At 30.1% G+C, this 25,250-nt stretch overlaps 2 protein-coding genes across 2 annotated transcripts; one reads left to right on the plus strand and one right to left on the minus strand.

Annotated features, from left to right (window-relative positions):
• The first annotated feature begins 1,551 nt into the window (after positions 1-1,551).
• LOC138348546 (strigolactone esterase D14-like) lies at positions 1,552-6,611 on the plus strand. Its single transcript, XM_069297977.1, has 2 exons — positions 1,552-2,025; positions 5,922-6,611. The coding sequence occupies exons 1-2, from the start codon at positions 1,649-1,651 to the stop codon at positions 6,349-6,351; spliced, it is 807 nt and encodes a 268-aa protein (XP_069154078.1). The 5' UTR covers positions 1,552-1,648; the 3' UTR covers positions 6,352-6,611.
• A 249-nt stretch (positions 6,612-6,860) lies between these two features.
• LOC101258741 (3-hydroxyisobutyryl-CoA hydrolase-like protein 4, mitochondrial) lies at positions 6,861-18,486 on the minus strand. The gene is made up of 11 exons (XM_069297975.1): positions 18,181-18,486; positions 17,342-17,443; positions 16,818-16,870; positions 15,951-16,085; positions 15,779-15,875; positions 12,946-13,075; positions 12,341-12,519; positions 11,227-11,354; positions 11,036-11,137; positions 7,555-7,688; positions 6,861-7,066 (listed from the first exon to the last, which is right to left on the minus strand). Exons 1-10 carry the CDS (start codon positions 18,413-18,415, stop codon positions 7,587-7,589), a joined length of 1,263 nt encoding a protein of 420 aa, XP_069154076.1. The 5' UTR covers positions 18,416-18,486; the 3' UTR covers positions 6,861-7,066; positions 7,555-7,586.
• Between the last annotated feature and the right edge of the window lie 6,764 nt (positions 18,487-25,250).

Below are 25,250 nucleotides of genomic sequence, written 5' to 3' on the forward strand. Positions count from 1 at the left end.
GATATTATTTTCATTTAACATTGTGTGTGTTTTGTGATTGTGATGTTTTTTGCATTGTCTTTTGGTTTGGGCCTTTTTTCGATCTTTCTCCATATTGTGGATTAGGCCTGTAAACTTTACTTTTATTTACTAACTTAAAAAACTTAAACAAGAATAAACAATATATTGATTTTGATTATCAATGAATGTTATTGAAGTCCGAAATGCTAAAGCATAAACGATTAGTCCATATTTAAGGAGTTTGAGGCTAGGTTATAATTACCCCATTTTAGTTATCTATTTTAAAACCACTTTGTGGTTACGGGTTTTGGAGTAAATTTTATTCTATTATGATTTTTTTAAAGAAGATTGTAAAAGTGTTTATTTGAACCCCTTTTACATGAATTGATGATCCTTCATTAGTATAAGTCGAATCATTATGATGGTTTACAATTGTAAAGTATATAGTAACATATGAGTTATGCTCCCTGACAAATACAAGTCAATTGAATGCGATTATATATGCATGATCAAGCTATAATTGGGTAATACAATTAGCTACGGTATATGTCACCCTTACATCTATTAACTTCACATTTTAGGATTGATAAGACCATATTTATTGAAATTTCATAGTGATTTTCATCAAACAACTGATATGAAATAGCAAAAAAATTTCTTCGTCAATATGAACGAATGTTATTGCAGAGTGAATGGCTTAGGTTAATCGATTAGTCTATAGGTTACAAGTTTGAATCTAGGATAGACCACAATTTTAAGTAATTTTTTTAAAAATAAACTATTTGAATGTTTTAGGATTTAAATAATTTTTAATTTCATATTTTTTTTCTTAAATAAGATTGTAAAAGTATATATTTGATCAACTTCAAAATAATTGAAGATTTTTAAGTCGAATCATTATGGTGAAAATAAACCTAAAGTGTATAGTAAAATATAAGTTACGCTCCCTCACAAATACAAGTTAATTGAATGTGATTATATATACATGATCAAGTTTATAATAGGGTAATAACAATTAGTTACGTATATGTCACTCTTACATCTATTAACTTCACATTTTAGGATTGATTAGACCATATTGATTGATAATGTCTCATTTTATAAAATTTCATAGTGATTTTCATTAAAAAACTAATATGAAGTAGACTAAATAAATTTTCCTTCGTCAATATAAACCAATGTTATTGCAGCGCGAATAATTTAGTGTCAATCGATTAGTCTATAAGTCACGAGTTTTAATCTAGGATAGGCCACAATTTAAAGTATTTTTTTCAAAAATAGACTATTTGAATATTTTAGTATTTAAGTAATTTATGATTTCATATATTTTTTCCTTAAATAAGATTGTAAAAGTGTATATTTGATCAACTTCACAATAATTGAAGATTTTCACTATTTTAAGTCGAATCATTATAATGAATCCATAACAAAATTGACAGACCCTAAAAATGCCTTTCACGCTAGAATTGTAGCTCTGAACCCACTCTCTTTTTCTTAAAAGAAAATTTAGAATTAACTTTTAATCTTTGATCCGCCTCTAGGATAATCAATACGTTGCATTATATAGTGTTGGCCGGCCAATAAACCTCTTCCCTTTGCTATATATATAAATATATAGTAAGTATAGTTAGAATAGCATAAGTAGAAAATGGTGATATTGGATTTATTAAGAAATATGAATGGAAGAATAATAGGGTCAGGAAAAGAAACAATAATTTTAGCACATGGATATGGAGGAGATCAATCAGTTTGGGATAAAATATTGCCCAAATTATGTGAGTCTTACAAGATTGTTTTGTTTGATTGGTGTTTTTCTGGTGCTAATCTATTAAAACATCATTTTGATGCTGAAAAATACTCCTTCTATGAGCCTTTTGCTGATGATTTGATAGCTCTTGTTGATGAAATGAAGTTGGAATCTTTTATATTTGTTGGTCATTCTATGTCTGGCATCATTGGTTGCATTGCTTCTATCAAAAGACCTACACTCTTCAAAAGGCTCATCCTTGTTTCATCTTCTCCAAGGTTATACTTTTTTTCTCTTCTTACTAAACTCTTTTGCACTTTAATTTCTTACTCCCTTTTTCCTTTCTAGTGTCTTAACAATAGTTGTTCTTTGATATACTTCTTAAAAATAACAAAATATAAGGGTGATATTACTATATTATTCTTCGACTTCAGTAAATATTATGTTTTAAGAAATGTGTTAGATAATAAATACTATCTATGTCTACTTTTACTAACATTTTACAATATATATTTTTTTTAGAGTCTAACTATACAAATTTTGATCAATATTTTACGATGTATTTTTTCATCATTTTAATATGTAAAAAATTACAATTTATAGTACTTTTCGTATAGTTTTTGAATATCTAATTTTTTTGTTTAAACTATCAAATTAATGTAATCTAATTTAACTTTGAAAATTAAATAGATTGAATTTCGAAAAGTACAAACATGACAAATTAAAGTGGATGAAGGGAGTAGTATTTAGTTGTAAGGGTTAAATAGATATAAAAATAAATTATCTGTTGATTTTCTAAATTAGATAAATATTATAAGATAACTAGTGAATTCAGCCGCGCTTCGCGCCGTCATAATAACTCGTTAAATTCACTAACTAACTTTTTAGAATAGTTGAGTACTTAAAATATTTTATATATTTTCTATAGTGAGATTCAGATTTCATGTTTTAATGAAATATATTATTAGTATTTAAGTTTTATATCTTTTATAATCTTAAGTAAGAGTCTTTATCTTCTAATAATATTTTTTATATCGCTAAACTTATGCTCCTTATTTTTGTAAGTAAAAGAAAATTTGATTCAAGAAGTTATATACATGTTTATCTATACATAATTTTTCCTTTCATTTATATGAAAGCATTGATGAAAAACATTTCAATATAAATGCAACAACCTATTTAAATTAGTTATTTAAACTTGAAAATAAAAAAAATAAAAACATAAGAAAGAAATAGTTTTGAACTATGAAAACCCAATTGATCATTTGACCTTCATTTTTATGATTCTACCATTTTAAATTTTCACGACTTAAAATTAAAAAAAATAGAAAAACAATGAATAATAACTTTTATTAAAAAAAATAATCAATCTATATCGTACGTAAAAATAATTTAAAAAACTAAACAATCTATATTTTTTCATTCCTCTACAAATTTATATATGTCGTGTCGATCCAATCACAAGTAACTAAAAGGATGTATTTAATCATTATTTTTATTTATTTATTTTGAATTTCAACTATGGAAAACTCAATTTGACTATGAAAGTTTAAAATTTAACTCATAATTTTAAAATTTTGAGAAATAATAAAAAAGATTTTTCAATCCAAATCATTGGCAAAAAGTCAAAGTAATTTGCATTACACAATCCCAATTTTCATAAATTATTATTCATTTTTAAAATAACAATTTTTTTTTAAATTGTACAATAAAAGTGGACAATTGCCTATAAAGTTTTCTGATTTATGGTCATAATTCTTGTGTCTTAAGAAATTTATATAAAAAAAATGTAGTGAAGCAAACTCTCTTTGGTGTCTTGTTCTCGTTTTACTTTCCTTTTCTCTAGCAACTACAAGGATAAAGAATTAACAATTCATAATATAAATAACGATCAATCTCTTTTTCTGTATGAATTTTTGAGCAACATTTTTTTTGTTTATTGGCTTCTAAAACAATGTCTTGAACTTGAATTCAAATTTGTTCCTACAAAAAATATAATATTATACTTACAGTTCACATTTTATAGATGATTATGTCTTTTAATATGCTATTTTTACAAAAATGTATATAAAAAAAATATTTTCACTTCTTTTGGTATGTGTGAATTTTAAGCAACCTCGTTTTGTTATTGATTTTCAAATGTGTCTCTTAGGTTGAGACTCTAAATAACACTTCTTCCAACAAAATATAAAATTATAGTTTATAGTTCACATGTTAACATATTACTTTTGAAAAATGTATATAGAAAAGAAAATAGATATTCTCACTTCTTTTGATATGTGTGAATTTTTTAACAACCTTTTTAGGTTGAGACTCCATATAAGACTTTCTCCTGCAAACTAAAAAATCATAATTCAGGGCTGACATTTCATAAAAACTCATATTTTTAATAGATTCCTTTTGAAAATTGAATAAATAAAAGAAGATAGATATTATTACCATCAATTCATATAAAAGAAAATAAATTTGAGCCTCCAAGCAACACTCCTCAAAAATATAATATCATAATTCAAGGTTAACAATTCATAAACACTCATGTCTTTTGATTAATTTTTTCTGAAAAATGCATAAATAGAAAAAGATAAATATTCTTATCATTCAATTTATATAAAAGAAAATAGATAATCTCATCTTTAAAATAAACAGTAAAATATCACCAGCACCCAACATTGACTGAGCTTCCCAATCATTTGCAATGTTTCTTATATTTATATGTGCAAATATGATATAACTACAATACATAATAACTCATATGGTAAATGCCATTAAAAATAATAACTTTTCACATTTTTGTATTTATTAAATTACAACGAAACTTACCTTTTAAATTTCATAACTACTGCATTGATCATTTCTACATTTCCTTATAGGAATATAAGTAATACAAAAAAAGTGAAAAAAAATTAGGGGAAGAGATTAATAATAATGGTGGAGAATATCCTAAATATGGATAGATTAAATATGACATTCATACATGTAAATTATAATAATAACTAAATTAATAGATGAAATTTAGGGACAAAATTGAATATTTGCAACACATAAAATGAGTTTTACGTATCGTTGTCCAGTTGGATATATTGTAACGTACATATACAAAATAATAAAGGAATTAATGTAAGAATTTAAACGAAAATGATTAATAGAGGGCATTTATTTAATTTATTTAATATATTAAGATAAAAATAAGATAAAATAAAAAAATCAGGCACGAAAATTACATACTAAGATAATAAAATATGGACAACACTGACAATGCTAAAATAAATAATTAAAAAAAAGGAAAAAAAGAAAGAAAAAGACTTCTTGCAAAAAGAGTTTGAAATAAAAAGAAGAAGAATTGAAAGGAAATTATGAATGAAAAAGGGCAAAATGTTATGTGGTGTTAGATATTTGCTTTAGTATTTATAGTTAGTATAATAATTAGTAACATATGAATATGAAAAGATAAATAATAATTAGTAACATATGAATATGAAAAGATAAATAACATTCATTGGAGTAATTATAATTCAATGACTTTAACTGTGTTTAGCTTCAATATTTAAGAGTTTTTTTTATATTTTAAAATTTAAAAAATAATTTAAAAAATATATTTTTTTTTAAAAAAATGAATATTTTTCTAGCCCTTAGAGGTATGCCACATCAGCGATTTTGAATTCAGATTTATATATATATATATTGATTATTTTTACTATGAACAACTATGGTTAAATTGTGAGAATAATTAATCCTACTATCTTTATTTGTCACTTGGTACATAGTTTGTTATTAGTACTAGATATTTCATATCCTTTGTTTGCTTTGAACGCATCTATACCAATAAATAAATTAGGACCTACTTATCCTACTCTCCTCTTTCTATTCCTTGATTGATTTTAGATGATAGTACCTTTTTTTTGTTAATTGGAAAAAAGAATGATTTATATAATGCATAAGAAACTTATTTAATTTTTAACTTTTTATTTCTCTTACTTTTATTTCTACAAGAATATTTAGTATGTGTCAAAAAGACTTCTAATTTCTTTCTTTCTGCAAATGCTTATAAAATTGTTTTATCCTTGGATTAAGTATCGTGAGAAACATTATCCTCCAACCACTATATATATATATATATATATATATATATACGTAACTTATTCCATCACTATTGTATAAATTTTGAATTGTGCAGGTTCATTAACCTAGAAGAATACGAGGGAGGTTTCAACATACCAGAGATGGAAGAGATGTTTCAAAACATTGAGGAAAAGTATGATGTTTGGAGTTCAAATTTTGCTAGTATAGCTATGGATCCAAGTGATCCTCCTTCTGTTGACAAATTTGATAAATGCTTGAAAAGAATGGGAGTTGAAATTGCATTACCTTTAGCCAAAACTGTTTTCCTAAGTGACTATAGACACATTCTTGACAAGGTTATTACCCCATGTACCATAATTCAAACCAAGGTTGATTTTGCTGTTCCAAACTCGGTTCCCACCTACATGCACAACACTATCAAGGGAGAATCCACTGTTGAGATCATCAACACTCATGGCCATTTTCCGCAGCTCACTGCTCATCAAGAATTCCTTGATGTAATTCATAGAATCTTAACTTCTTAGAACAAATCATTTGTGGAATAATGTAGTAGTAATCTTGTATCCATGACCTTTATTGGATACAAGATGATACTAGCTAGCTTGGTTTTTTTTGTTAGGATGATTTGTATGGTTGCTTGTGTCATAGTTTGGGCTAATAGTGTTTTGAATGCATAGTTTGTCAATCTGGTTGAATGATTGAAATTTGTTCTATTGTGGGGTCTTTGTTTGTAAATCATGCATGAATAACTATAAATACATTAATCTATTAGCCAATTGAATAATCTTAGATTGCGTAGCAACGACATAAATTGTTCTGTCCATTCTCCATCCATATAAAAGCAGCACAACTAGCTAGCCACAATTTTGTTATGTCAATTATCCATCCATCTAAGATATGGATGTAAATAGGAAACCATAATACAGTAATACAAACCAACACATATATCAACAAGTAGATTTCTAGTCACAAATCTCGACTTAAATATAAGCAGTAAACAATAAAATTAGTAAAACAAAGGTAACAAAAAACATTTGAAAGTAGATGATTTTGAATTTTCATACTCAATTTTACCGTTAAATAGAAAAAAAAAATCTTAAAACATTACGGAGAGCATGGCATATCATATATGTGATTGAACATATATATTGTAATAATATAGTTACATAAGTGAGAGGTTACAAGCCGAACGAATTCGCCAACAATTAGGCCAATCTTTATCTGTGAAAGAGGGCATACCTGTTTGATAAACACAAGAAATAGATTGATTGATGAATCACTGCCATAGATGATCGTTGTTTTTAAAGAGATCAAAATGAAAAATTGCAACTCAATGCATACATCTATCCAGTTGCGTATGATATATGAAACTTATGATTTACATTTGAGCTTATTTTTGATAGATCTGCCGGGCCGAATTGATAAAATTCGAACAAACAAAAAATAAAATAGCAAAACACATACATGCCTGAGACTTGACAATTTGAACACTTGGGACACAAATTTTTTAACCTCAGTTGTGTATGCTTGAACTTCTTTTATACTAACTAAATATGGAGCATTTGTTAAATAGCGACTCCAAAAGCAAATATATGTGTATAAAAATAGTAATAAGTAATACAATGGAGTGGTTGAAGGTATTCACATAAACACCTTTTAACCAACTATACCTCATTAATTAGTTAGTTGTGTTGTAATGAAAAGAGAATCATCTGGTTAATCCTTACCCCGCTGGAAAGATTCAGGATATGCATTATGCTCACACATTCAATTCTCCAATATCTGGGCTCAGAGGTTCGAAAAGAGCTTCCACCTCCCTATCCTCAACTTCCTCCAAGCAACTTGGTTTCCACTTTGGCTTCTGAAAACAAAATCCTTAATATTTTTAGGAATACTCATTCCAACAAAACATAATGATGATGAAAATCAGGCCAGGCCAAATAAAGAATAAAAAACATCATCACCTTTGATCCACTACACCTTTACTAGCTTGGTACAAAAAAGGGCCGTCACCCACTATCAGAATGATGATGAAAATCAGGCCAGGCCGCAGTCATGAAAATTCGGCCTAGGTCTTAATCCCTAAATTCAAGTCTCATATGAAGAATGAAGAGAAACAGGTCACTGGACCTGTTCCCTAAGTCAAGTCTCATCTGAAGACAAGTCTCATATGAAGAATGAAGAGACACAGGTCGCAGGACCTGTTCCTTAAGTCAAGTATCATTAGAAGAATGAAGAGAAACAAGTCGCAGGACCTGTTCCTATATCAAATTCGACCCAATATTCATGACCCAACATTCAGATCAACATTATCAATCAAGAAAGCCCATTCACTCATATCCCATTACATTTTATCATCTTTTGTACATAGCATAAGATTCTCTCATTAGATGCTTCTTCTAGAATTTGTATAGGTGGGCAAAGTTTGTTATCTCCTAGATTAATTTACCATTTCTGCCATTTTTTAATAGGTTAAATAGTTGCTTCTTGTTCAATAAAATTAACTCAGAAATATAGAACCAACCAATATCAACAAATTGGATCACATCCATCCTCAATCAATCATTTCCAACATCATAAATCAAGACAATCTCCAAAACACGGGATGTAAAATGGTTGTCCCACTAATGTTATTACAAGCGAAGTGCCTTCTTTCTTCCTCTTTTCATTCTTCTTCTTATTGAATCCAAATATCCTCCATTGGCCCCCTAATTTCACCTATCTATATTTACTTCTGAAGGGATGATCTTCCCCTCTCTATCTCTCTCTAGAGCACTTTGTCAAAGTGTTACAATGATGAAAATTATTTTGAGATTTTCATTGAAGTATTGAGATCCTCTGAAGGAATTATTTTGAATCAAAGGAAATATATATTGGAACTTATTGCTTATGCAGGCCTGACTGGTGCCAAACCTGCATCCACACCAATGGAGTCCAATTTGAGGTTGACTTCAGTAGAGCATGATCAAGCAAATGGCTATAGTGCAGATGCTGTGCTGCATGACATTACTTCATATCAAAGATTGATTAGTAAATTGTTGTATGCTACTATCACCAGACCAGATATAAGTTATGCAGTGCAAACTCTCAGCCAGTTCATGCAATCTCCCAAGAAATCACATATGGAAGCAACTACTAGAGTGATTAGATATTCGAGCGGATCAGTTGATCAAGGTGTTTGGTTACATTCTGAACATACTAACATACTTACTTGTTGTGTGTGACTCTAATTGGGCTGCTTGTCCTAACACAAGAAGATCCATCACAGGATATGTCATTAAGTTTGGAGAGTCCTTAATTTCTTGGAAATCAAAGAAACAACAGACTGTTTCAAGAAGCTCAGCTGAAGCTGAGTACAGAAGTATGGCATCAGCAGTCTCAGAAATCACATGGCTTCTAGGCTTGTTCAAAGAATTAAGAGTGGATGTTCAGTTACCTATTACTATCTTCAGTGACAGCAAATCAGCTATACAGTTAGCAGCTAATCCAGTGTTACATGAAAGAACAAAACACATTGAATAGATTGCCATTTTATCAGGGATAAAATCAAAGCAGGTGAGGTTGACACTGCTTATATACACACACAACAACAACTTGCAGACATATTGACAAAAGGATTGAGTCAAGCTCAACATGTGCATCTTTTAGGCAAGCTTGGAGTGATCAATGTTATGCACTCATCAACTTGAGGGGGCGTGTTAAAAGTAGTTAATAAGTATTAGTTAGTTATAATAACTAACAATTCAAAAGTTAGTTAGAAGTTCTGTTTTTTGTAACTACCAAATTAGTAGTTTGTTGCCTCGATTAGTGTGCTGAAAAATAAGTTAGTAGATATTTTTTTTCCCTTGCTTCTGATGTTATATAAGCAGTGAAACATGTAACATGTGAGCTAAGATAGATCAATACAATAATTTTCTTCTTCTCTTCTTCATGCTTTAGCTTTCTCTCTAAGTGCTTCAATGGAGTAATGAGCTTGCAAGCTCACTGTTTTGTTCACATACATTATTTCATCCATGAGATTATTATACCTTCACACCAAACGACTCCTAACAATATAAGAAAGTGGTGGGCCAAGGCCCAAAGGGGACATAAAGATGAAACTCCCACAAAGTAAGTTAGGAGCCCTAATGGAGAATAATAAAGTTATCCTAGGAGGAACTTAAAGGAAAAATAAAAGCTTGAAAGAAGCAATTTGGAACAATTGAACAATGAGTTCTTTTATTTCATCAACATTTTAGAGAAAAAGGAAAAGAAAATGATCAGTTTGGTATTGATTCTAATTACCCGATCTTGCTTGGTGATCAATTCCATAATAGTAAGAGAACTCACGGTTTAAGATAGTTGTGAGGACTGAGGAGTAGCAGATATTGTCTTGAAATCATAAATAGTGCCTCACAAGTCTTAAGCATCTACTGATTGTTTCGGCTATTAACTAAACTCAAATTCTAATCTTTACCAAGGAAAATACACTACACTTGTGAAATGGTTTAAGTTCACAAATACTCGCTTTTAGAGTTTCTATTTAACTTGTGTCTTTATCTTCACATTTTTTTTTTTGCAAGTTTACCCATTTTGAAAACAATGCAAAACATTTTTAACTGAAGTGCAATAAAAATTGGCTAAAAATTTTAGTCATGTGCATCTGATTTTTTTTATTATTCGAATTTCAATAATTCAACACTCAAATCTTTTCTAAATATGTTCAAATTTGAAATATAAATTTTATATATCATATAGAACATACAACAATAATCAATTCGTCAATAACAACAATCAGTCTAACAAACTTATTTAACAATCTTTGAATTTTTTTCAGGTATGTCTTCTCTTCAGTCATGTAACACATGTTAAAGTGGCTAAAATTCAGTTGTGTCTGATTCAACACCCAAAGCTACTCCAGATTAGTTTAAATTTGAAACATAGGTTCCATATACCATAAAAACAAATCTTGGTCATCAATTTGTCAGAACAACAAATCTAACAAACATATGTAGTACCCTTTAATTTTTTAATGCGGGCGGATTTTAGTCATAGATATTTGCATTGCATGTAAAATTGGTTAAAATTTCAATTATATGAGTCTGATTTTTGAAAGCAGACACTTCATCTGAAATAACCTAATAACATAAGGTGGGTAACAATTACAATGGGAGGACCATGACATTTTCTTGTGCAGAAACTAGAAACATTTATGCAGTCATAACAAACCTGATCCTTGTCCACTAAGACTGCTCGGACACCTTCAGCAAAGTCGCTCCGTAGAGCGGACCTTAAAGCAATGCGATATTCAGTTCTCATGACACCAGTGAGCTGAGTGTTAAAGATGACAAAATTTAATCATTAGTGAAAAACCAGAAGATCAAAAAACTTTTAGAGGAAGAAACACAACATAAGCTCACCCTGGACAAGTCGTTGTCAGTTTCGCCACGTGCAGATGCTACCTTAGAGAAGAGCTTTTGGGTGAGACGGAGAGAAAAAGGGGCCCCCTTACTAATCCCTTGCAGAGCATCCCTTGCCCATTCTGCCACTGTCAACAAAATTAACTCTCACATGAAAATGTAAACAAAGCATGCCGTTTTCAACTAAATCACATATGCGACTCATTTATGGAGAAATTAACCTATATCTTCCAAATTATATTTTTTTTTTGATAATGCATATCTTCCAAATTATATTAAAAGCATGAACATTTTATAATTTATTAAAAAGAATTACCAAAAACAAAAATGACATTTTACTATTTTCTTCAAATAATTGTCATTTAAATTATTATCCTAATATTTATGTAAAAACTTTTAATAGTTATAAACTTTTAAATCAACTAAAATTATATAGTATTTATTCTATGAATCTTCATTTAAAATTTATAATAAGTAAAAGTAAATTTAAATTAATTGAAATTTTGCGACATAATTTCTGACTTTGGTTCTGATACATGACAAATTTTGACTTCTGTCCTTGGATATTTAATTTTATTAAAAATTAAATAAAGTAACTCTTAATCAATACCAATATAATTTTGACTTTTGATATTAATGGCGAAATTATATCCACTACATTTGATTTTAATACTCAATTACTAACGTGGTAGTGATGAATTATCATGTTCCTCTTTAAGTAAACTTTTTATTGTAAAAAATTTTATGTTACTTTTTAAAATTTTGTATTCTCAATAATATAACATACACATAATAATTTGTTATTTTTACATACATTTATTATTAATTAACGTGATACACACATGGTATAAAAAAGAGAGCACATGAACTCATCTATGCAGAAAAGTCTTACTGCTAAGCCTTTTTAAAATTAAAGTCTTAGAGCTTAATTGACTTTTGACTTATAATTCTAACTTATGGCTTTTGGCTTATTTTTATCATTTTAGCTCCAAATCAAATGCTCATAAGCATTTTTCAAAATCACCCAAACATTCCAAAAGCGTTTAAAAGCTAGTTTGACTTTAAAACACTTAAAATAAGTCAATCCAAATAAGCTCTTACTGCTAAACCTTACCCAATGTATCAGTGCTTTGCTGATGATGTTCTAGCTCTTCTAGTATCTCCCTAATGGACTTGTCACCAGCAAAAGTAGAAATTATTCTGGGTAAAAGTGACTTCAAACGGGGTTCTGAATTAGGGTTGCTGCTGTATTTCGTCAACAGTTGTTTTATCTCCTCATCTGGATCCTCGGAGCTGTTTTAACAAAACAGACAACTTATTTCAAAGTTGAAATATATTACTGAATTGATTTGTATCAGTAACATAATACACACTGGCATAAGAAACTATATTCTGAAGAAGAATGCTGAAGACCAGATGTACCTCATGAAGTGTTGATTAGAATATAGCAACATAAGCACTAAAAAAGTTTCAAACATAGGAACAAAAGTTTACCCAACTTGGGGAATCTCTTCCCCCAGAGCCAAGCCATTAAAGGATTTGAAGAGAAAAGGCACAACCTTAAGGAATGTGGACACAGATAGTCTTAACATGCACAGATAAAGAGACTCAAAAGGGCAAGGAGCTGTGCATGTCTCATGGATCTTAGTAATTGATTAAAAAAAATTGACATTTAGTGCATGAGCTTCACGTTACTAAAAGAATAATATTGGGACCTACAATTTAGTGGCAAGCAAAGCTTCCTTCAATGTGCCCAAATTTGCAGAAGGGACATAATGAGTTCCCAGACCAACATAGAGAGCATCAGCAGGTGTTGATATCCTACTTCCAGTCAATCCAAGATAAGCACCTGCAATAGCTGAATTGATTAAACACATAGATAGGAAAGGAGTGGAGAAGAAAGTTCAACAATAACACCACACATACATTGTAAATCAGTATCTCACGCCAACAAAATATGGATAAGATATTAGCAGAAAAGTGAGACAGGTCTCACTTGGCATCTTTACCCATTTTAAAATTTTACTCCCTTTGTAACAACTTATACGACACTCTTTCTATTTTTGCATATTGTATGATTCTAAAATGTCTGCCAGGATTGTTATTAATAATATTATCCTATAAACTTTCAGATCTTTTATTAGTTTCAATTGATATAAGAACTTTCAATTTTAACTTTGAGTATCAAACCAATTTTTCCATTATTATCAATGATTTTCTTCCACTACCCTCTATATGAAAGAGAAGTCAAATTATTTTATTAAACTAATTTTATAAACAAGCTGTAATTTGTTGTGATAGAAATGTTGAAACTGCTAATAAACAGTTAATGTGTTTAGTGAAAAAAGTGTTAAGTTGTTCTTTTGTTACAACAACTAAAATATCCTTAAAAAAATTTCAAAATATTATTAATTTAAAAGTATCCTTGTAAAGAAAAGAAAAAACAACTGACACAAAGTGAATAGCAAGTTGAGAGTTCTGTTTTGGGAAAGATACTTTGAGAAATAGAAAACATACGAAGGATAAAATTATAAAATACTTGGTCAAACCAAAAGTACTTATAAGCTAAAAAAAAATCAGAAATTGGGGATAAACAACTTATAGTCTTAAGCTAATTTTGGCTTATTAACGCCTGACTTATAAGCAGTGTTATTAAAGGTGAGCTTAAGCACTAAAGCGAGACTCAAAAAGTGTTGAGCGCTTTCCCTCGCTTAATGTGCACTTTAGTATCGCCATCAAGGCGCTAAGGCATATTGTTCCTTGTCAATGAGACTCTTCTACAGAGGTGGCACTAAACTATTAATATTTCACTTTATCCTAAAACATTCAATTTCTTTGATCATATATTTGTTGCTCGTGCTTATAATTATTAGTCTTGGACAATACACATATATTTGTACTTTTATCCCTTTCTGCCTTTTTTCATCGAAGTCCACACTTTATTTGTGGTTTGTGCTTAAAAGCCAATATATCTTAGAGCTTTTTTGCACATTTTGCTTTTAATAAGAGCTTATAAATACTTCGGTGTTTACCAAATGCGTAGATAAAGCTTAACAGTGCTTATAAGCCAGTTTAACCAGCTTTTAAGTCTAGTCAAACATCCTCTTAGTCACTATTGCTTCTCAAGAGGTTTTCCCCATGGTTCAGGATCATGCTTAGCCATTGACAAATATAAGTGTAACATTTGTCTGCAACCACAGATCTACTTCATCAGCGCTTGCACGGATGACCTCATTTTGGTTATCACTTAAATCAGATAACTCAAGAGTACATTCACTAAAATCACAATCAACCGTCATAGTCCTAATATTGTGTTAGTCTTGAACGTTTAGTAAGAGGATCCACACCAGGTAATGTACAAACAGAGAGCTAATGTCCATGTTCTTCAGAAATAAAACAATAATTGCTTTGTGAACATGAAAGGGATGTGTTTATGAACAACAGCTGCAGTTTTATCAAAAGCGGAAAACACAATAAAGCTCTAAGGCCCAGTGGCGTTTTAAGCATGAATAAAGTATCTCCTTTGATGAAAAATGGCGGAATGGAGAAAAAAGAAATATAAAAATGTATGTTTAGTCCAAGACTAATAATAATAAGCATGAACAGCAAACATATGTACAAATAAATTCGGATAAAGAAATTACAATAAAGTGAAATATCAAACTATTTAGTGTCATCTCTTCGGGAGATGCTCAGTAGAAAGAAAAAGTATGATATAGAGACTTGATGATGACATGTTTTGCACCACACTTCAGCTCATAATCGCACATTAAGTGAGGCTAAGCGCTTAACTTGTTTTGCACCACACTTCAGCTCATAATCGCTCTTAAAGCATGGTTTTGACAACATTGAAAAGGTGAAAATGCATGAAGTGCAATTAGGGTGTTAATAAGTGTTCTTTTATCAATCAAACACCTGAAAGGCTCCTCACTTACAGATCAAAAGACTACCTGAAAGGCTCCTCAGTTACAGATCAAAAAACTATCATATTTCTAAAATTCATCAAAGAAGGAAATCACCTCAAACACCTTAGAAAGTTCTGAAATGTTGATCATAATTCCTACCTCCAAATTTTAGAAGCCCAATCGATAGCATTCAATAACATACAGACACTGATGCAAGCATGCTTCTCTTGCTGACTTTAGCATCTAGATATCAGGGATGGAGCCAGCTAGGGCCTAGGGGGTTCATTTGAGCACTCTTACATGGAAAATTACATTACTTATATAAGATTAAAATTATCTTTAATGTAAATGTAGATGTTGAACCCCCTTTGGCTTCTTTGTATGTTTAACTTTCATATTTTGAAACTCGTTACTGAAATCCTGGCTCCGCAAGTGCTAGATAGTCTTCAATACTTTCTGTAATCTTCCATCCCCAGATCACAGAGCTCAATTACCAAACTTAAGCTATTAGAGAGGAGAGATAACTATGCCCCCGTTATATGAGTTTCCATCTTTTATTTCTCTTTTTCATAATTTTTCATGCACCAAGATAGCGTTATTGGAATTTGCTCAGCAAGAAACACTCAACTGAGTATAAGAAAATATACCAACTGTGCCTTCTCCAGGACCATGTGCCGCTATATAGGAAAAACCGACATCTGGAAACAACCCAATTCCATTTTCTGGCATCGCTAGAACAGTCCTCTATAGAAAAATAAGAAGTGTAAATAAGATGTTACTTGCTAAAACGAGTAATTCTCCATAAGGGTAGAGAACTACCTCTGTAATAACCTTGTAACGACCATGACCAGATAAACCAATTCCAAAGCCCATTGTGATGCCATCCATGAAGCTGATGTAAGGCTTTTTGTACCCGGAGATTTTACATATTATAGGATACTCAGCTGTGAATACCTGTTACATATAACAGGAAAGGATATTGATTTCTACTTTTACACAAAGGCCTCCTAACTCGGCTGCAGTATATAATTGAATATAAGCATAAAATAACACATTCAAGCATTACAGGTGGGGAATATAATACTGCTGTATAAAAAGTTAAGAATAAGATCGTGATGCTTTGGTGTTAACATTCTCCAAGAATCACGTGTACCTGAAAAAGAGAGCCTACAATTTTTAACATGGAATAACTTAAGATGCAAGTACATAAACTACAACAGGTGTGCACACATGCCACGAGAAGGACTATGATTTGACAAAGATGGTAAAAAATTAAACAAGGGTCATGACTGAGATGGTAAGAACATTAAACAAGCCTATGATGCTCCACATCTTCCATTACTACTTTCTTATGTGATCCAATTTCATGTCTCTTTTATACAAATCGTCCAATTTTTAAAATTAGGAAATATCAAAATATAAAAAGCCTTAGGCCCCACACTATTAGTCAATTACTTCTTCACCACAGATAAAAAGGCCCTGCCTGTATTTTTCTGCAGATAACTGATTCTTTGGATAGTTATTAGGAACCGAACTAACAAAAGGCGTGGGTAATATGTTTGCCACAATCATAGTGTGTGTTCTACAGCTAGTGCAGTTTGTTGTGAGTATGGGACTTGCTTAACTGAGTAGACAGAATCATGATCAAAATGAAGCTATTCATGTTTAAAGGACAGTATACAAAACCTCTATCATATCTGACTGCTGTTTTTTTGCTGCAATCTGCTTGATGTCACCACCTGCAGGTAAAATCACTAGGACTTCCGTTATCCATCATATTATTAGCATCAACTAATCACGACAATGTCAGAAAATGAAATTACAGATAGCAAACTCCAAAATATACTGTGGATGACACCAGCTTTGACACACCACCAAAAATACAAGACAACATGAAACACAAACATACACTGTCAACTGTAAGCCAAATCTATGTGGGGGGAAAAGAAGAAGAAGAAAAATTGCACTAAGTTGCTCTTTTGTCCCAAAATTCGGTGACAACCCCCTAGTATTCAATCCTGCATTGACAATGAATGGTCACCCTCAACTCTTAGTAACACAGGGGATACTATGTAACATATAGAATAGTTGGTCTCTAACAAAACGAACAATGAGATAATGTAACAACTACTTTAAGATTTAGATGGTGCAAAACTACAAACTAGAGGTCCAGCACGCAGCTTTCCTCTAAATAAGGAAAAGCATGTTACCTGCTGAAAAGGCACGGGGAGAACTACTGGCAGCCAAAACACATTTTACTCTTGGGTCTGTTTCCCATTCATCCAGGAAACTCTTGTATTTGATATCCATATCTGCATCATATTTCAATGAAACGTGAGTGCACAGACCAAACTATGCAAATGGTAATGATAATGTTAACTTCAATTTGTTAGTCTTACTTATGATTTCCTTTTTAGTCTGTTTAAAAAAAATGACTTCGTCCCTTCTTATTAACTCTTTAATTTCAAATTTTCACACGGTCTCAATATTAAAAGACATTTTGGTACATTGTTACCTATCTTAATTTTAAGATTATAAGATTCATAAGTCCTCTTGACTTTCTTAAGCTTCATGTCAAGTCAAAAATTAGATATGCAAATTGAAACCGAGGGAGTAACAATGATATTGATATGATGAGAATAATGATTATAGTATCAGTTTAAAACAATAAAACTAACAGTTACATTGTGATATCCTGGTTCGCTAACCCTAACCCGGTAGCAGACTACGTGTAGGGGCAAATCATTCGCTAAAGATACAAAGAAGTAGTACAAATTTTTATGATTTATTTTCTTCTTACTAATTCTCCGAGAAATATTATTCCAAAATTTTATTATATCCAAATGATCAACTAGACCGGTTTCTGGGTAATATTCAGTAGTATTTAAGCTACCAACTCGTACAGATAGCTCAAAGTCAAACATTTAGGTCTCAATCCTAAAGCAGAAGATGTTTGTTAATAACTTGTAAACGCGAAATGGAATCTGCAAAAATGAAGTGACAGTAAAGAATAAATGATCCACATTATGTATAATAGTTGAAAATTGACCTAAGTTCATTGCATTGAGAGCTTTAGGACGATCGAGAGTGATAACGGCGACACCGTTCGGGTGGACATGTCCCCTGACAAATTCATCGGCGCCGGAGTCCATGATGGCGAAATTTCGATGAGGAAGAAACATGGTCATTTTGGAGTAATTACGTAATAAGGAGTGAGAAGTCGCAGCAGCGAGAAGAGTAGCGGATCGACCTATTTTTAAAGCATAAGAAAGACTTGCCATCATCTGAGTTCCTCAATCATAACAATATGTACTACTACACTTTTCACCTTAATTCCTCTAAAATCTTCTTTCTATTTTTCATCATACTATTACTGTCAATTTTTTTTACAGAAAATATATTTGCCACGACAATTTTTTGTTACAAAATGACATGAGCAATAAAATTGAGGTGATTTTGTAATTTCTTTGAAAAATTGAGGATGCTTGGATAAGTTCATTAATTTTTTATACCCAAATTATCCTCCAATGTAAAATCACTATCAATACTTTTTAAAATCACTCATTTTTAAAAGTAAAATCACTTTGAAAAGTTCAACATTTAATCATTATTTTTCATTTCACATTGGCTAAGAAATTTTTATTTAATGTCTACTCGATTGAACTTTAGAGTTTTTTTTTGTGAGGTTCACTTTTATTTCTACTAATTTTGAGTCTCCATACGTTGTTGATTTTTTAATGTTCTTTTTTGTTTCCTCTTCGTTGATAATTACCATTTGGAATTATAAATGAATAATAATTCTGAATTGAGTAAAGTATATTTGTTTTGAAATTTTTGGTTATGATTTTTTTTTATAATAATTGTAGAGTACATGTATGCATATATCTCAATATTCAATATATTCAAGTGGGCATGAACGTGCAAATTTGATCATTTGACTTGACAGTAGTTTATACCGATGATACAAGAATGGTTGAAGATTGGAATATTCGAATGAAAGAGTGAATTAAGCTACGAAAGTACTGTGAAAACATTTTATTATTAATTGCAAGTGAATGTAAAGAAAATGTTATTTAAACGACAATATGTACTTATGCTAGCGATGTTTTTTTTGAGATTTGTTTTTGAAATAATGACACATTAATTTATTTTGACGATTTCTGATATTATTTTCATTTAACACTGTGTGTGTTTTGTGATTGTGATGTTTTTGCATTGTCTTTTGGTTTGGGCCTTTTTTCAATCTTTCTCCATATTTTTGATTAGACCTGTAATTTTACTTTTATTTACTAACTTAAAAAACTTAAACAAGAATAAACAATATATTGATTTTGATTATCAATGAATGTTATTGAAGTTCGAAATGCTAAAGCATAAACGATTAGTCCATATTTAAGGAGTTTGAGGCTAGGTTATAATTACCCCATTTTAGTTATCTATTTTAAAACCACTTTGTGGTTACGGGTTTTAGAGTAAATTTTATTCTATTATGATTTTTTTAAAGAAGATTGTAAAAGTCTTTATTTGAACCCTTTTTACATGAATTGATAATCCTTCATTAGTATAAGTCGAATCATTATGATGGTTTACAATTGTAAAGTATATAGTAACATATGAGTTATGTTCCCTGATAAATACAAGTCAATTGAATGCGATTATATATGCATGATCAAGCTATAATTGGGTAATACAATTAGCTACGGTATATGTCACCCTTACATCTACTAACTTCACATTTTTGAATTGATTAGACCATATTTATTGAAATTTCATAGTAATTTTCATCAAACAACTGATATGGAATAGCAAAAAAAATTCTTCGTCAATATGAACGAATGCTATTGCAGAGTGAATGACTTAGGTTAATTGATTAGTCTATAGGTCACAAGTTTGAATCTACGATAGACCACAATTTTAAGTAATTTTTTTAAAAATAAACTATTTGAATATTTTAGGATTTAAATAATTTTTAATTTCATATTTTTTTTTACTTAAATAAGATTGTAAAAGTATATATTTGATCAACTTTAAAATAATTGAAGATTTTTAAGTCGAATCATTATGGTGAAAATAAACCTAAAGTGTATAGTAACATATAAGTTACGCTCCCTCACAAATACAAGTCAATTGAATGTGATTATATATACATGATCAAGTTTATAATGGGGTAATAACAATTAGTTACGGTATATGTCACTCTTACATCTATTAACTTCACATTTTAGGATTGATTAGACCATATTGATTGATAATGTCTCCTTTTATAAAATTCCATAGTGATTTTCATTAAATAACTAATATGAAATAGACTAAATAAATTTTCCTTCGTCAATATAAACCAATGTTATTGCAGCGCGAATAATTTAGTGTCAATCAAATTAGTCTATAAGTCACGAGTTTTAATCTAGGATAGGCCACAATTTAAAGTATTTTTTTTTCAAATATAGACTATTTGAATATTTTAGGATTTAAGTAATTTATGATTTCATATATTTTTTCCTTAAATAAGATTGTAAAAGTGTATATTTGATCAACTTCACAATAATTGAAGATTTTCACTATTTTAAGTCGAATCATTATAATGAAAATAAACCTAAAGTATATTGTAACATATGAGTTATGCTTCCTCACAAATACAAGTCAATTTAAATGTGATTATATATGTATGATAAAGTTATAATTGGGTAACAACAATTAGTTAGGTACATGTCACCTTCACATCTATTTTTCTTCACATTTTAGGATTGATTAGACCATATTTATTGATAATGTCTCATTTATAAAATTTCATAGTGATTTTCATTAAACAACTGGTATGAAATAGACTAAATACATTTCCTTTCGACAATAAGAACGAATGCTATTGCAGCGCGAATGGTTTAGGGTTAATCTATTAGTTTATGGGTCACGAGCTCAAATCTAGGATAGACCACAATTTGAAGTAATTTTTTTCAAAAATAGACTATTTGAATATTTTAGGATTTAAATAATTTTTAATTTCACATTTTTTTTCTTAAATAATATTGTAAAAGTGTATATTTGATCATCTTCACAATAATTGAAGATTTTTCACTATTATAAATTGAGTCATTATGATGAAAATAAACCTAAAGTATATTATAACATATGAAGTTATGCTCCCTAAAAAATACAAGTCATTTGAAAGCGATTATATATACATGATCAAGTTATAATTGGATAATAACAAATAGTTACGGTACATGTCATCCTTACATCTATTTATCTTCATATTTTAGGACTAATTAGACCATATTTATTGATAGTGTCTCATTTTATAAAATTTCATAGTGATTTTCGTTATATAATTGATATGAAATAGACTAAATACATTTTCCTACGTCAATATGAATGAATGTTATTGCCACACAAATGATTTAGGGTTAAACAATTAGTCTATAGGTCACGAGTACGAATCCAGGATAGGCCACAATTTAAAGTAATTTTTTACAATTTTTTTATTTAAAGATGAAGTTATTAGTTTCAAGACTAAAGAAGGCATCAACTACTTGTTAAAAAATTAAAAAATGATACGTTCATGATTATATGTATTAATAGATATAGGAAATTTATTACATTAAGTTATCAAATCGAATTATACCTTTGAAGTAAATGATACTCTTTCATTAAATGTGGAAACATGTGTGTATTCATTATGCATTTATTAATGTGTTTCAAAAATCATTTTTTATTCTTCTCATAAATCAAATCAGATATTGTAACTTAATGATTTTATTAAGAGTTCTGTTTCATTAATTGAAAATGGATGTACATTGTATGTGAATTGTGGAATTGTTAAGATAACACATCCAAAAGAATAATTTGTAGGGTTAAAAAAGATATTTAGATGTTGATGTGTATATTAATATTATTAAACTTCACACTAAATATTTGTCATTAAATTAGCTCAGAAGATTAATCATTTACTAAAAAAAATACGAAGTAATGGAACAAGAAGAGAGTAGCTTTTTGGAACGAATACCTAGACAATTACTTCATTAAATGAACTGATCTAGCTTATCGAACAACTTCCAGTACACTCTCAATACCATTCATTTGTATCAAAATGGATTTTTGTTTCTGTATAACAAAATGAAAAGTCAAAAATCTTGCAACTCTTCATTACACTATCAAATACTACTTTGAAAGGGTTTCAAACTTGCAACTATTCATTACACTATTACTGTCATTTAAGATGACAAATATCAAAATTTTTATAGAATATTTTCACTTTGAATTGAAACTTCTTTAAATTTAAAAATCTATTTTCAATCAAAAAAATGAAGAGAGCGAAAAGTTTACCTAATTATTTTTATTTAATTGATAGGGAGGTTGAAGAGATTGTAAAAAGGGTGGCTTCATCCTCTTTCACATATTTAATAAATCTTCGACTAAGGTATTTACCGAAATTTAAGTTTAATTATTTTCTTTATCTTTACTAACTCATAGATTTTGTAGTTGCAAGCTTCTTAATGATATTGGAAGTGAACAATGGTACATGGTAAGGTGTCGCTGGAAGGAATTTGATGTTTTCGATTCATAAATGATGTGATGATTGCATCATTCAAACGTTTCATTGACAAATGCATAAATTGTGGAAATACATAAGCCGTGTATAGGAAAGGCCAGATAATAGTTTATTTTAATTTTTTTATGTATTGGATTTCTTAACTTGTTCTTATTAATAAATGTATGTTTAATTTTTTATTTTCAAGAATAGTTTTAGAAAAAATATAAATTCAGATGCTGCTCTACATTAATTCACAAAGCTTCAAAAGGAGGACACGACGATGCGAAATATTATTTTGGCATTATATCAATATGCTTAGGCGGTGTTTATAAAGAACAAGGGGGCAAAGATAATTGGCAAAATGAAGATTACCAAAGAACAAAGAGAGATAACAAGACAATATCGTTGTAGATTTCAAGAAATCAAGGAATGTTACTTTGTGTTAAATCCTATATTTGATAATAAACCCCAGAGATGTTGTCTTATTAACCATGTTCCTCTTGGTTAAACATAATATTTATCTCATAAAATATAATGTGCTGGAATTTCTTCCTTTTAGTAATTCATAGGGAGTTTTATCTAATCTGGGATCTATAAATGGTGTAACAAGCAGTATTTATGGCTTTCGCCCATAATTGATTGGTGATTTTGTTTGCAATCAGCACGGTTTTATCCATTTCTTGCAAGATTCTATTTTTTATTTCAACCACACTGTTTTGTTGAAGGGTTCTAGGGGCAGAAAAATTATGATCCACTCCATGGACATCACATTGAGCAAATTTTGAGTTTTCAAATTCAGTTTCATAATCAGATCTGATTGCCATTATTGTTTGTCAAATTTCTTGAATTTTTCTTATTAGTGAGCAGAGTGATTCAAATACATCATCTTTCGATGTCAGGAATATTGTCCAGGTAAACCTAGTACAGTCACCAACTAGTACAAACACAAATCTTTTCCCTTCCTTGCGTTTCACTCTTATGGGTCCACATAGATCCATGTGTATTAGTTTCAAGGACCTGGTTGAACTTATCACCTATTTTGATTTAAAAGATGATTTTATTTATTTTATTAAATGCAGGCCTCACACATCTTTTCTTCTTTGAACTTTGTTTTTGATAGCCCTATTACTAAGTCCTTATTGATAAGTTTATTTAGTTGTACCTGGATAGCATGACCTAGTCGTTTATGCCAAAGTAGATTATCTTTATCTAACACACTTAGACATACTAGATTCTCATCAGATGTGATTGAAGTATCTAAAGTGTAGACATGTTTATCCCTTTTTCCATCAAATACTACCCTTTTTGTATATAGATTTATTACTTCAACACCAGTGGATAGAAAGATTGTCATGTTTCCTTTGTGACATAGTTGGGATATACTAAACAGGTTGTGTTTCAATCCTTCCACACCTTTTAAATAGATTGTTCCTCAAATATTCCAATCTTACCAATGACTTTGATTTGCCCCTTTTTTTCCATGACCAACTCTACCATATCACCTTTTCCTTCTTCGAATTAGGGAAACATTGCTTTGTCTCCAGTCATGTGTCTTGAGAAGGCGTTGTCCATGTACCAATGTTGCTTGCTTCCTATTACTTCTTCCTGAAAAATAATTAAAGGTTAGTCTTAAGAATCCAGATCAACTTGGGCCCTTTATTTTGATCAAAAGGGTGAATAAGATCTCTGTTTACCCAGTTGGGAAGATTTTGTAGAAGGTGTCTGTTCCTCGGGAGTGTGTTAGTTCTGTTTCTTGACAGATTTTACCATAGAGACTATAAAATGAAGGAATTTCATTTTTGATTTGTTCAAAACCTATTTCAGCCTTTATATTTCATGTGTTTTTCCCCGGATGTGTGACTATCATGGATGATCTTGTCCATTTATTTGCTTTTTCCATATCAGTTTTTATTCTAACAATTGTAAATTCATCTCCAACATTTTTATTTTTACAATCTTAAGTCGTGAGTTTATTCACTTCATGTTCATACTTAGGTTGATCCCATGCCTTTTCTTTACCAAGAATTTTCAGTTTTATATTTTCAAACTTTAAAGCCAGATTGCACGTTTCAAGTTGCTTGGTTTTCTCCTATAGTTCACTGTTGAGTTTTTTGAGATCGATATACTCAATTTTAAACTAGTCATGGAGGCGAGCAATTGATTTTTGGTTTTAACTAGTTCTTGAATGGTGTCCATAGATGTGAGTGTTAAAAAGGCTAATTTTTTCTTAGAGAACTTCATTAGTTTATCTTTAATATCAGTAAGGTTTACCTCCTTCCTTCATAGAATGATTCAGGTTCAGGTTCTTATTCTTCTATGTTCATTAAGTCAATGTCCTCAGCATCGTCTTCATACATGTTTGAACCTGTTCCTCATGCGTCATACATTGCTTGTTCCTTCTATTTGTTTTTTCTTTTGCTCAAAAGTTCCTTCTTTTCCTTTTCAGACCTTTTTTCTCCGTTCTACTTTTCACATATGATTGTCCTTACCACTTGAAGCATCCTTCACTTTGTCATTTCTCTGTAGTCTTTTCTTTTGTGAGTGGTGACTTTTTGCCAGAATTTATGCCCCTTTTAGGAATTTCTTGAAAT

This window comes from Solanum lycopersicum, chromosome 5 (assembly GCF_036512215.1).
Source record: "Solanum lycopersicum chromosome 5, SLM_r2.1".
In the NCBI taxonomy this organism is placed as follows: domain Eukaryota; kingdom Viridiplantae; phylum Streptophyta; class Magnoliopsida; order Solanales; family Solanaceae; genus Solanum; species Solanum lycopersicum.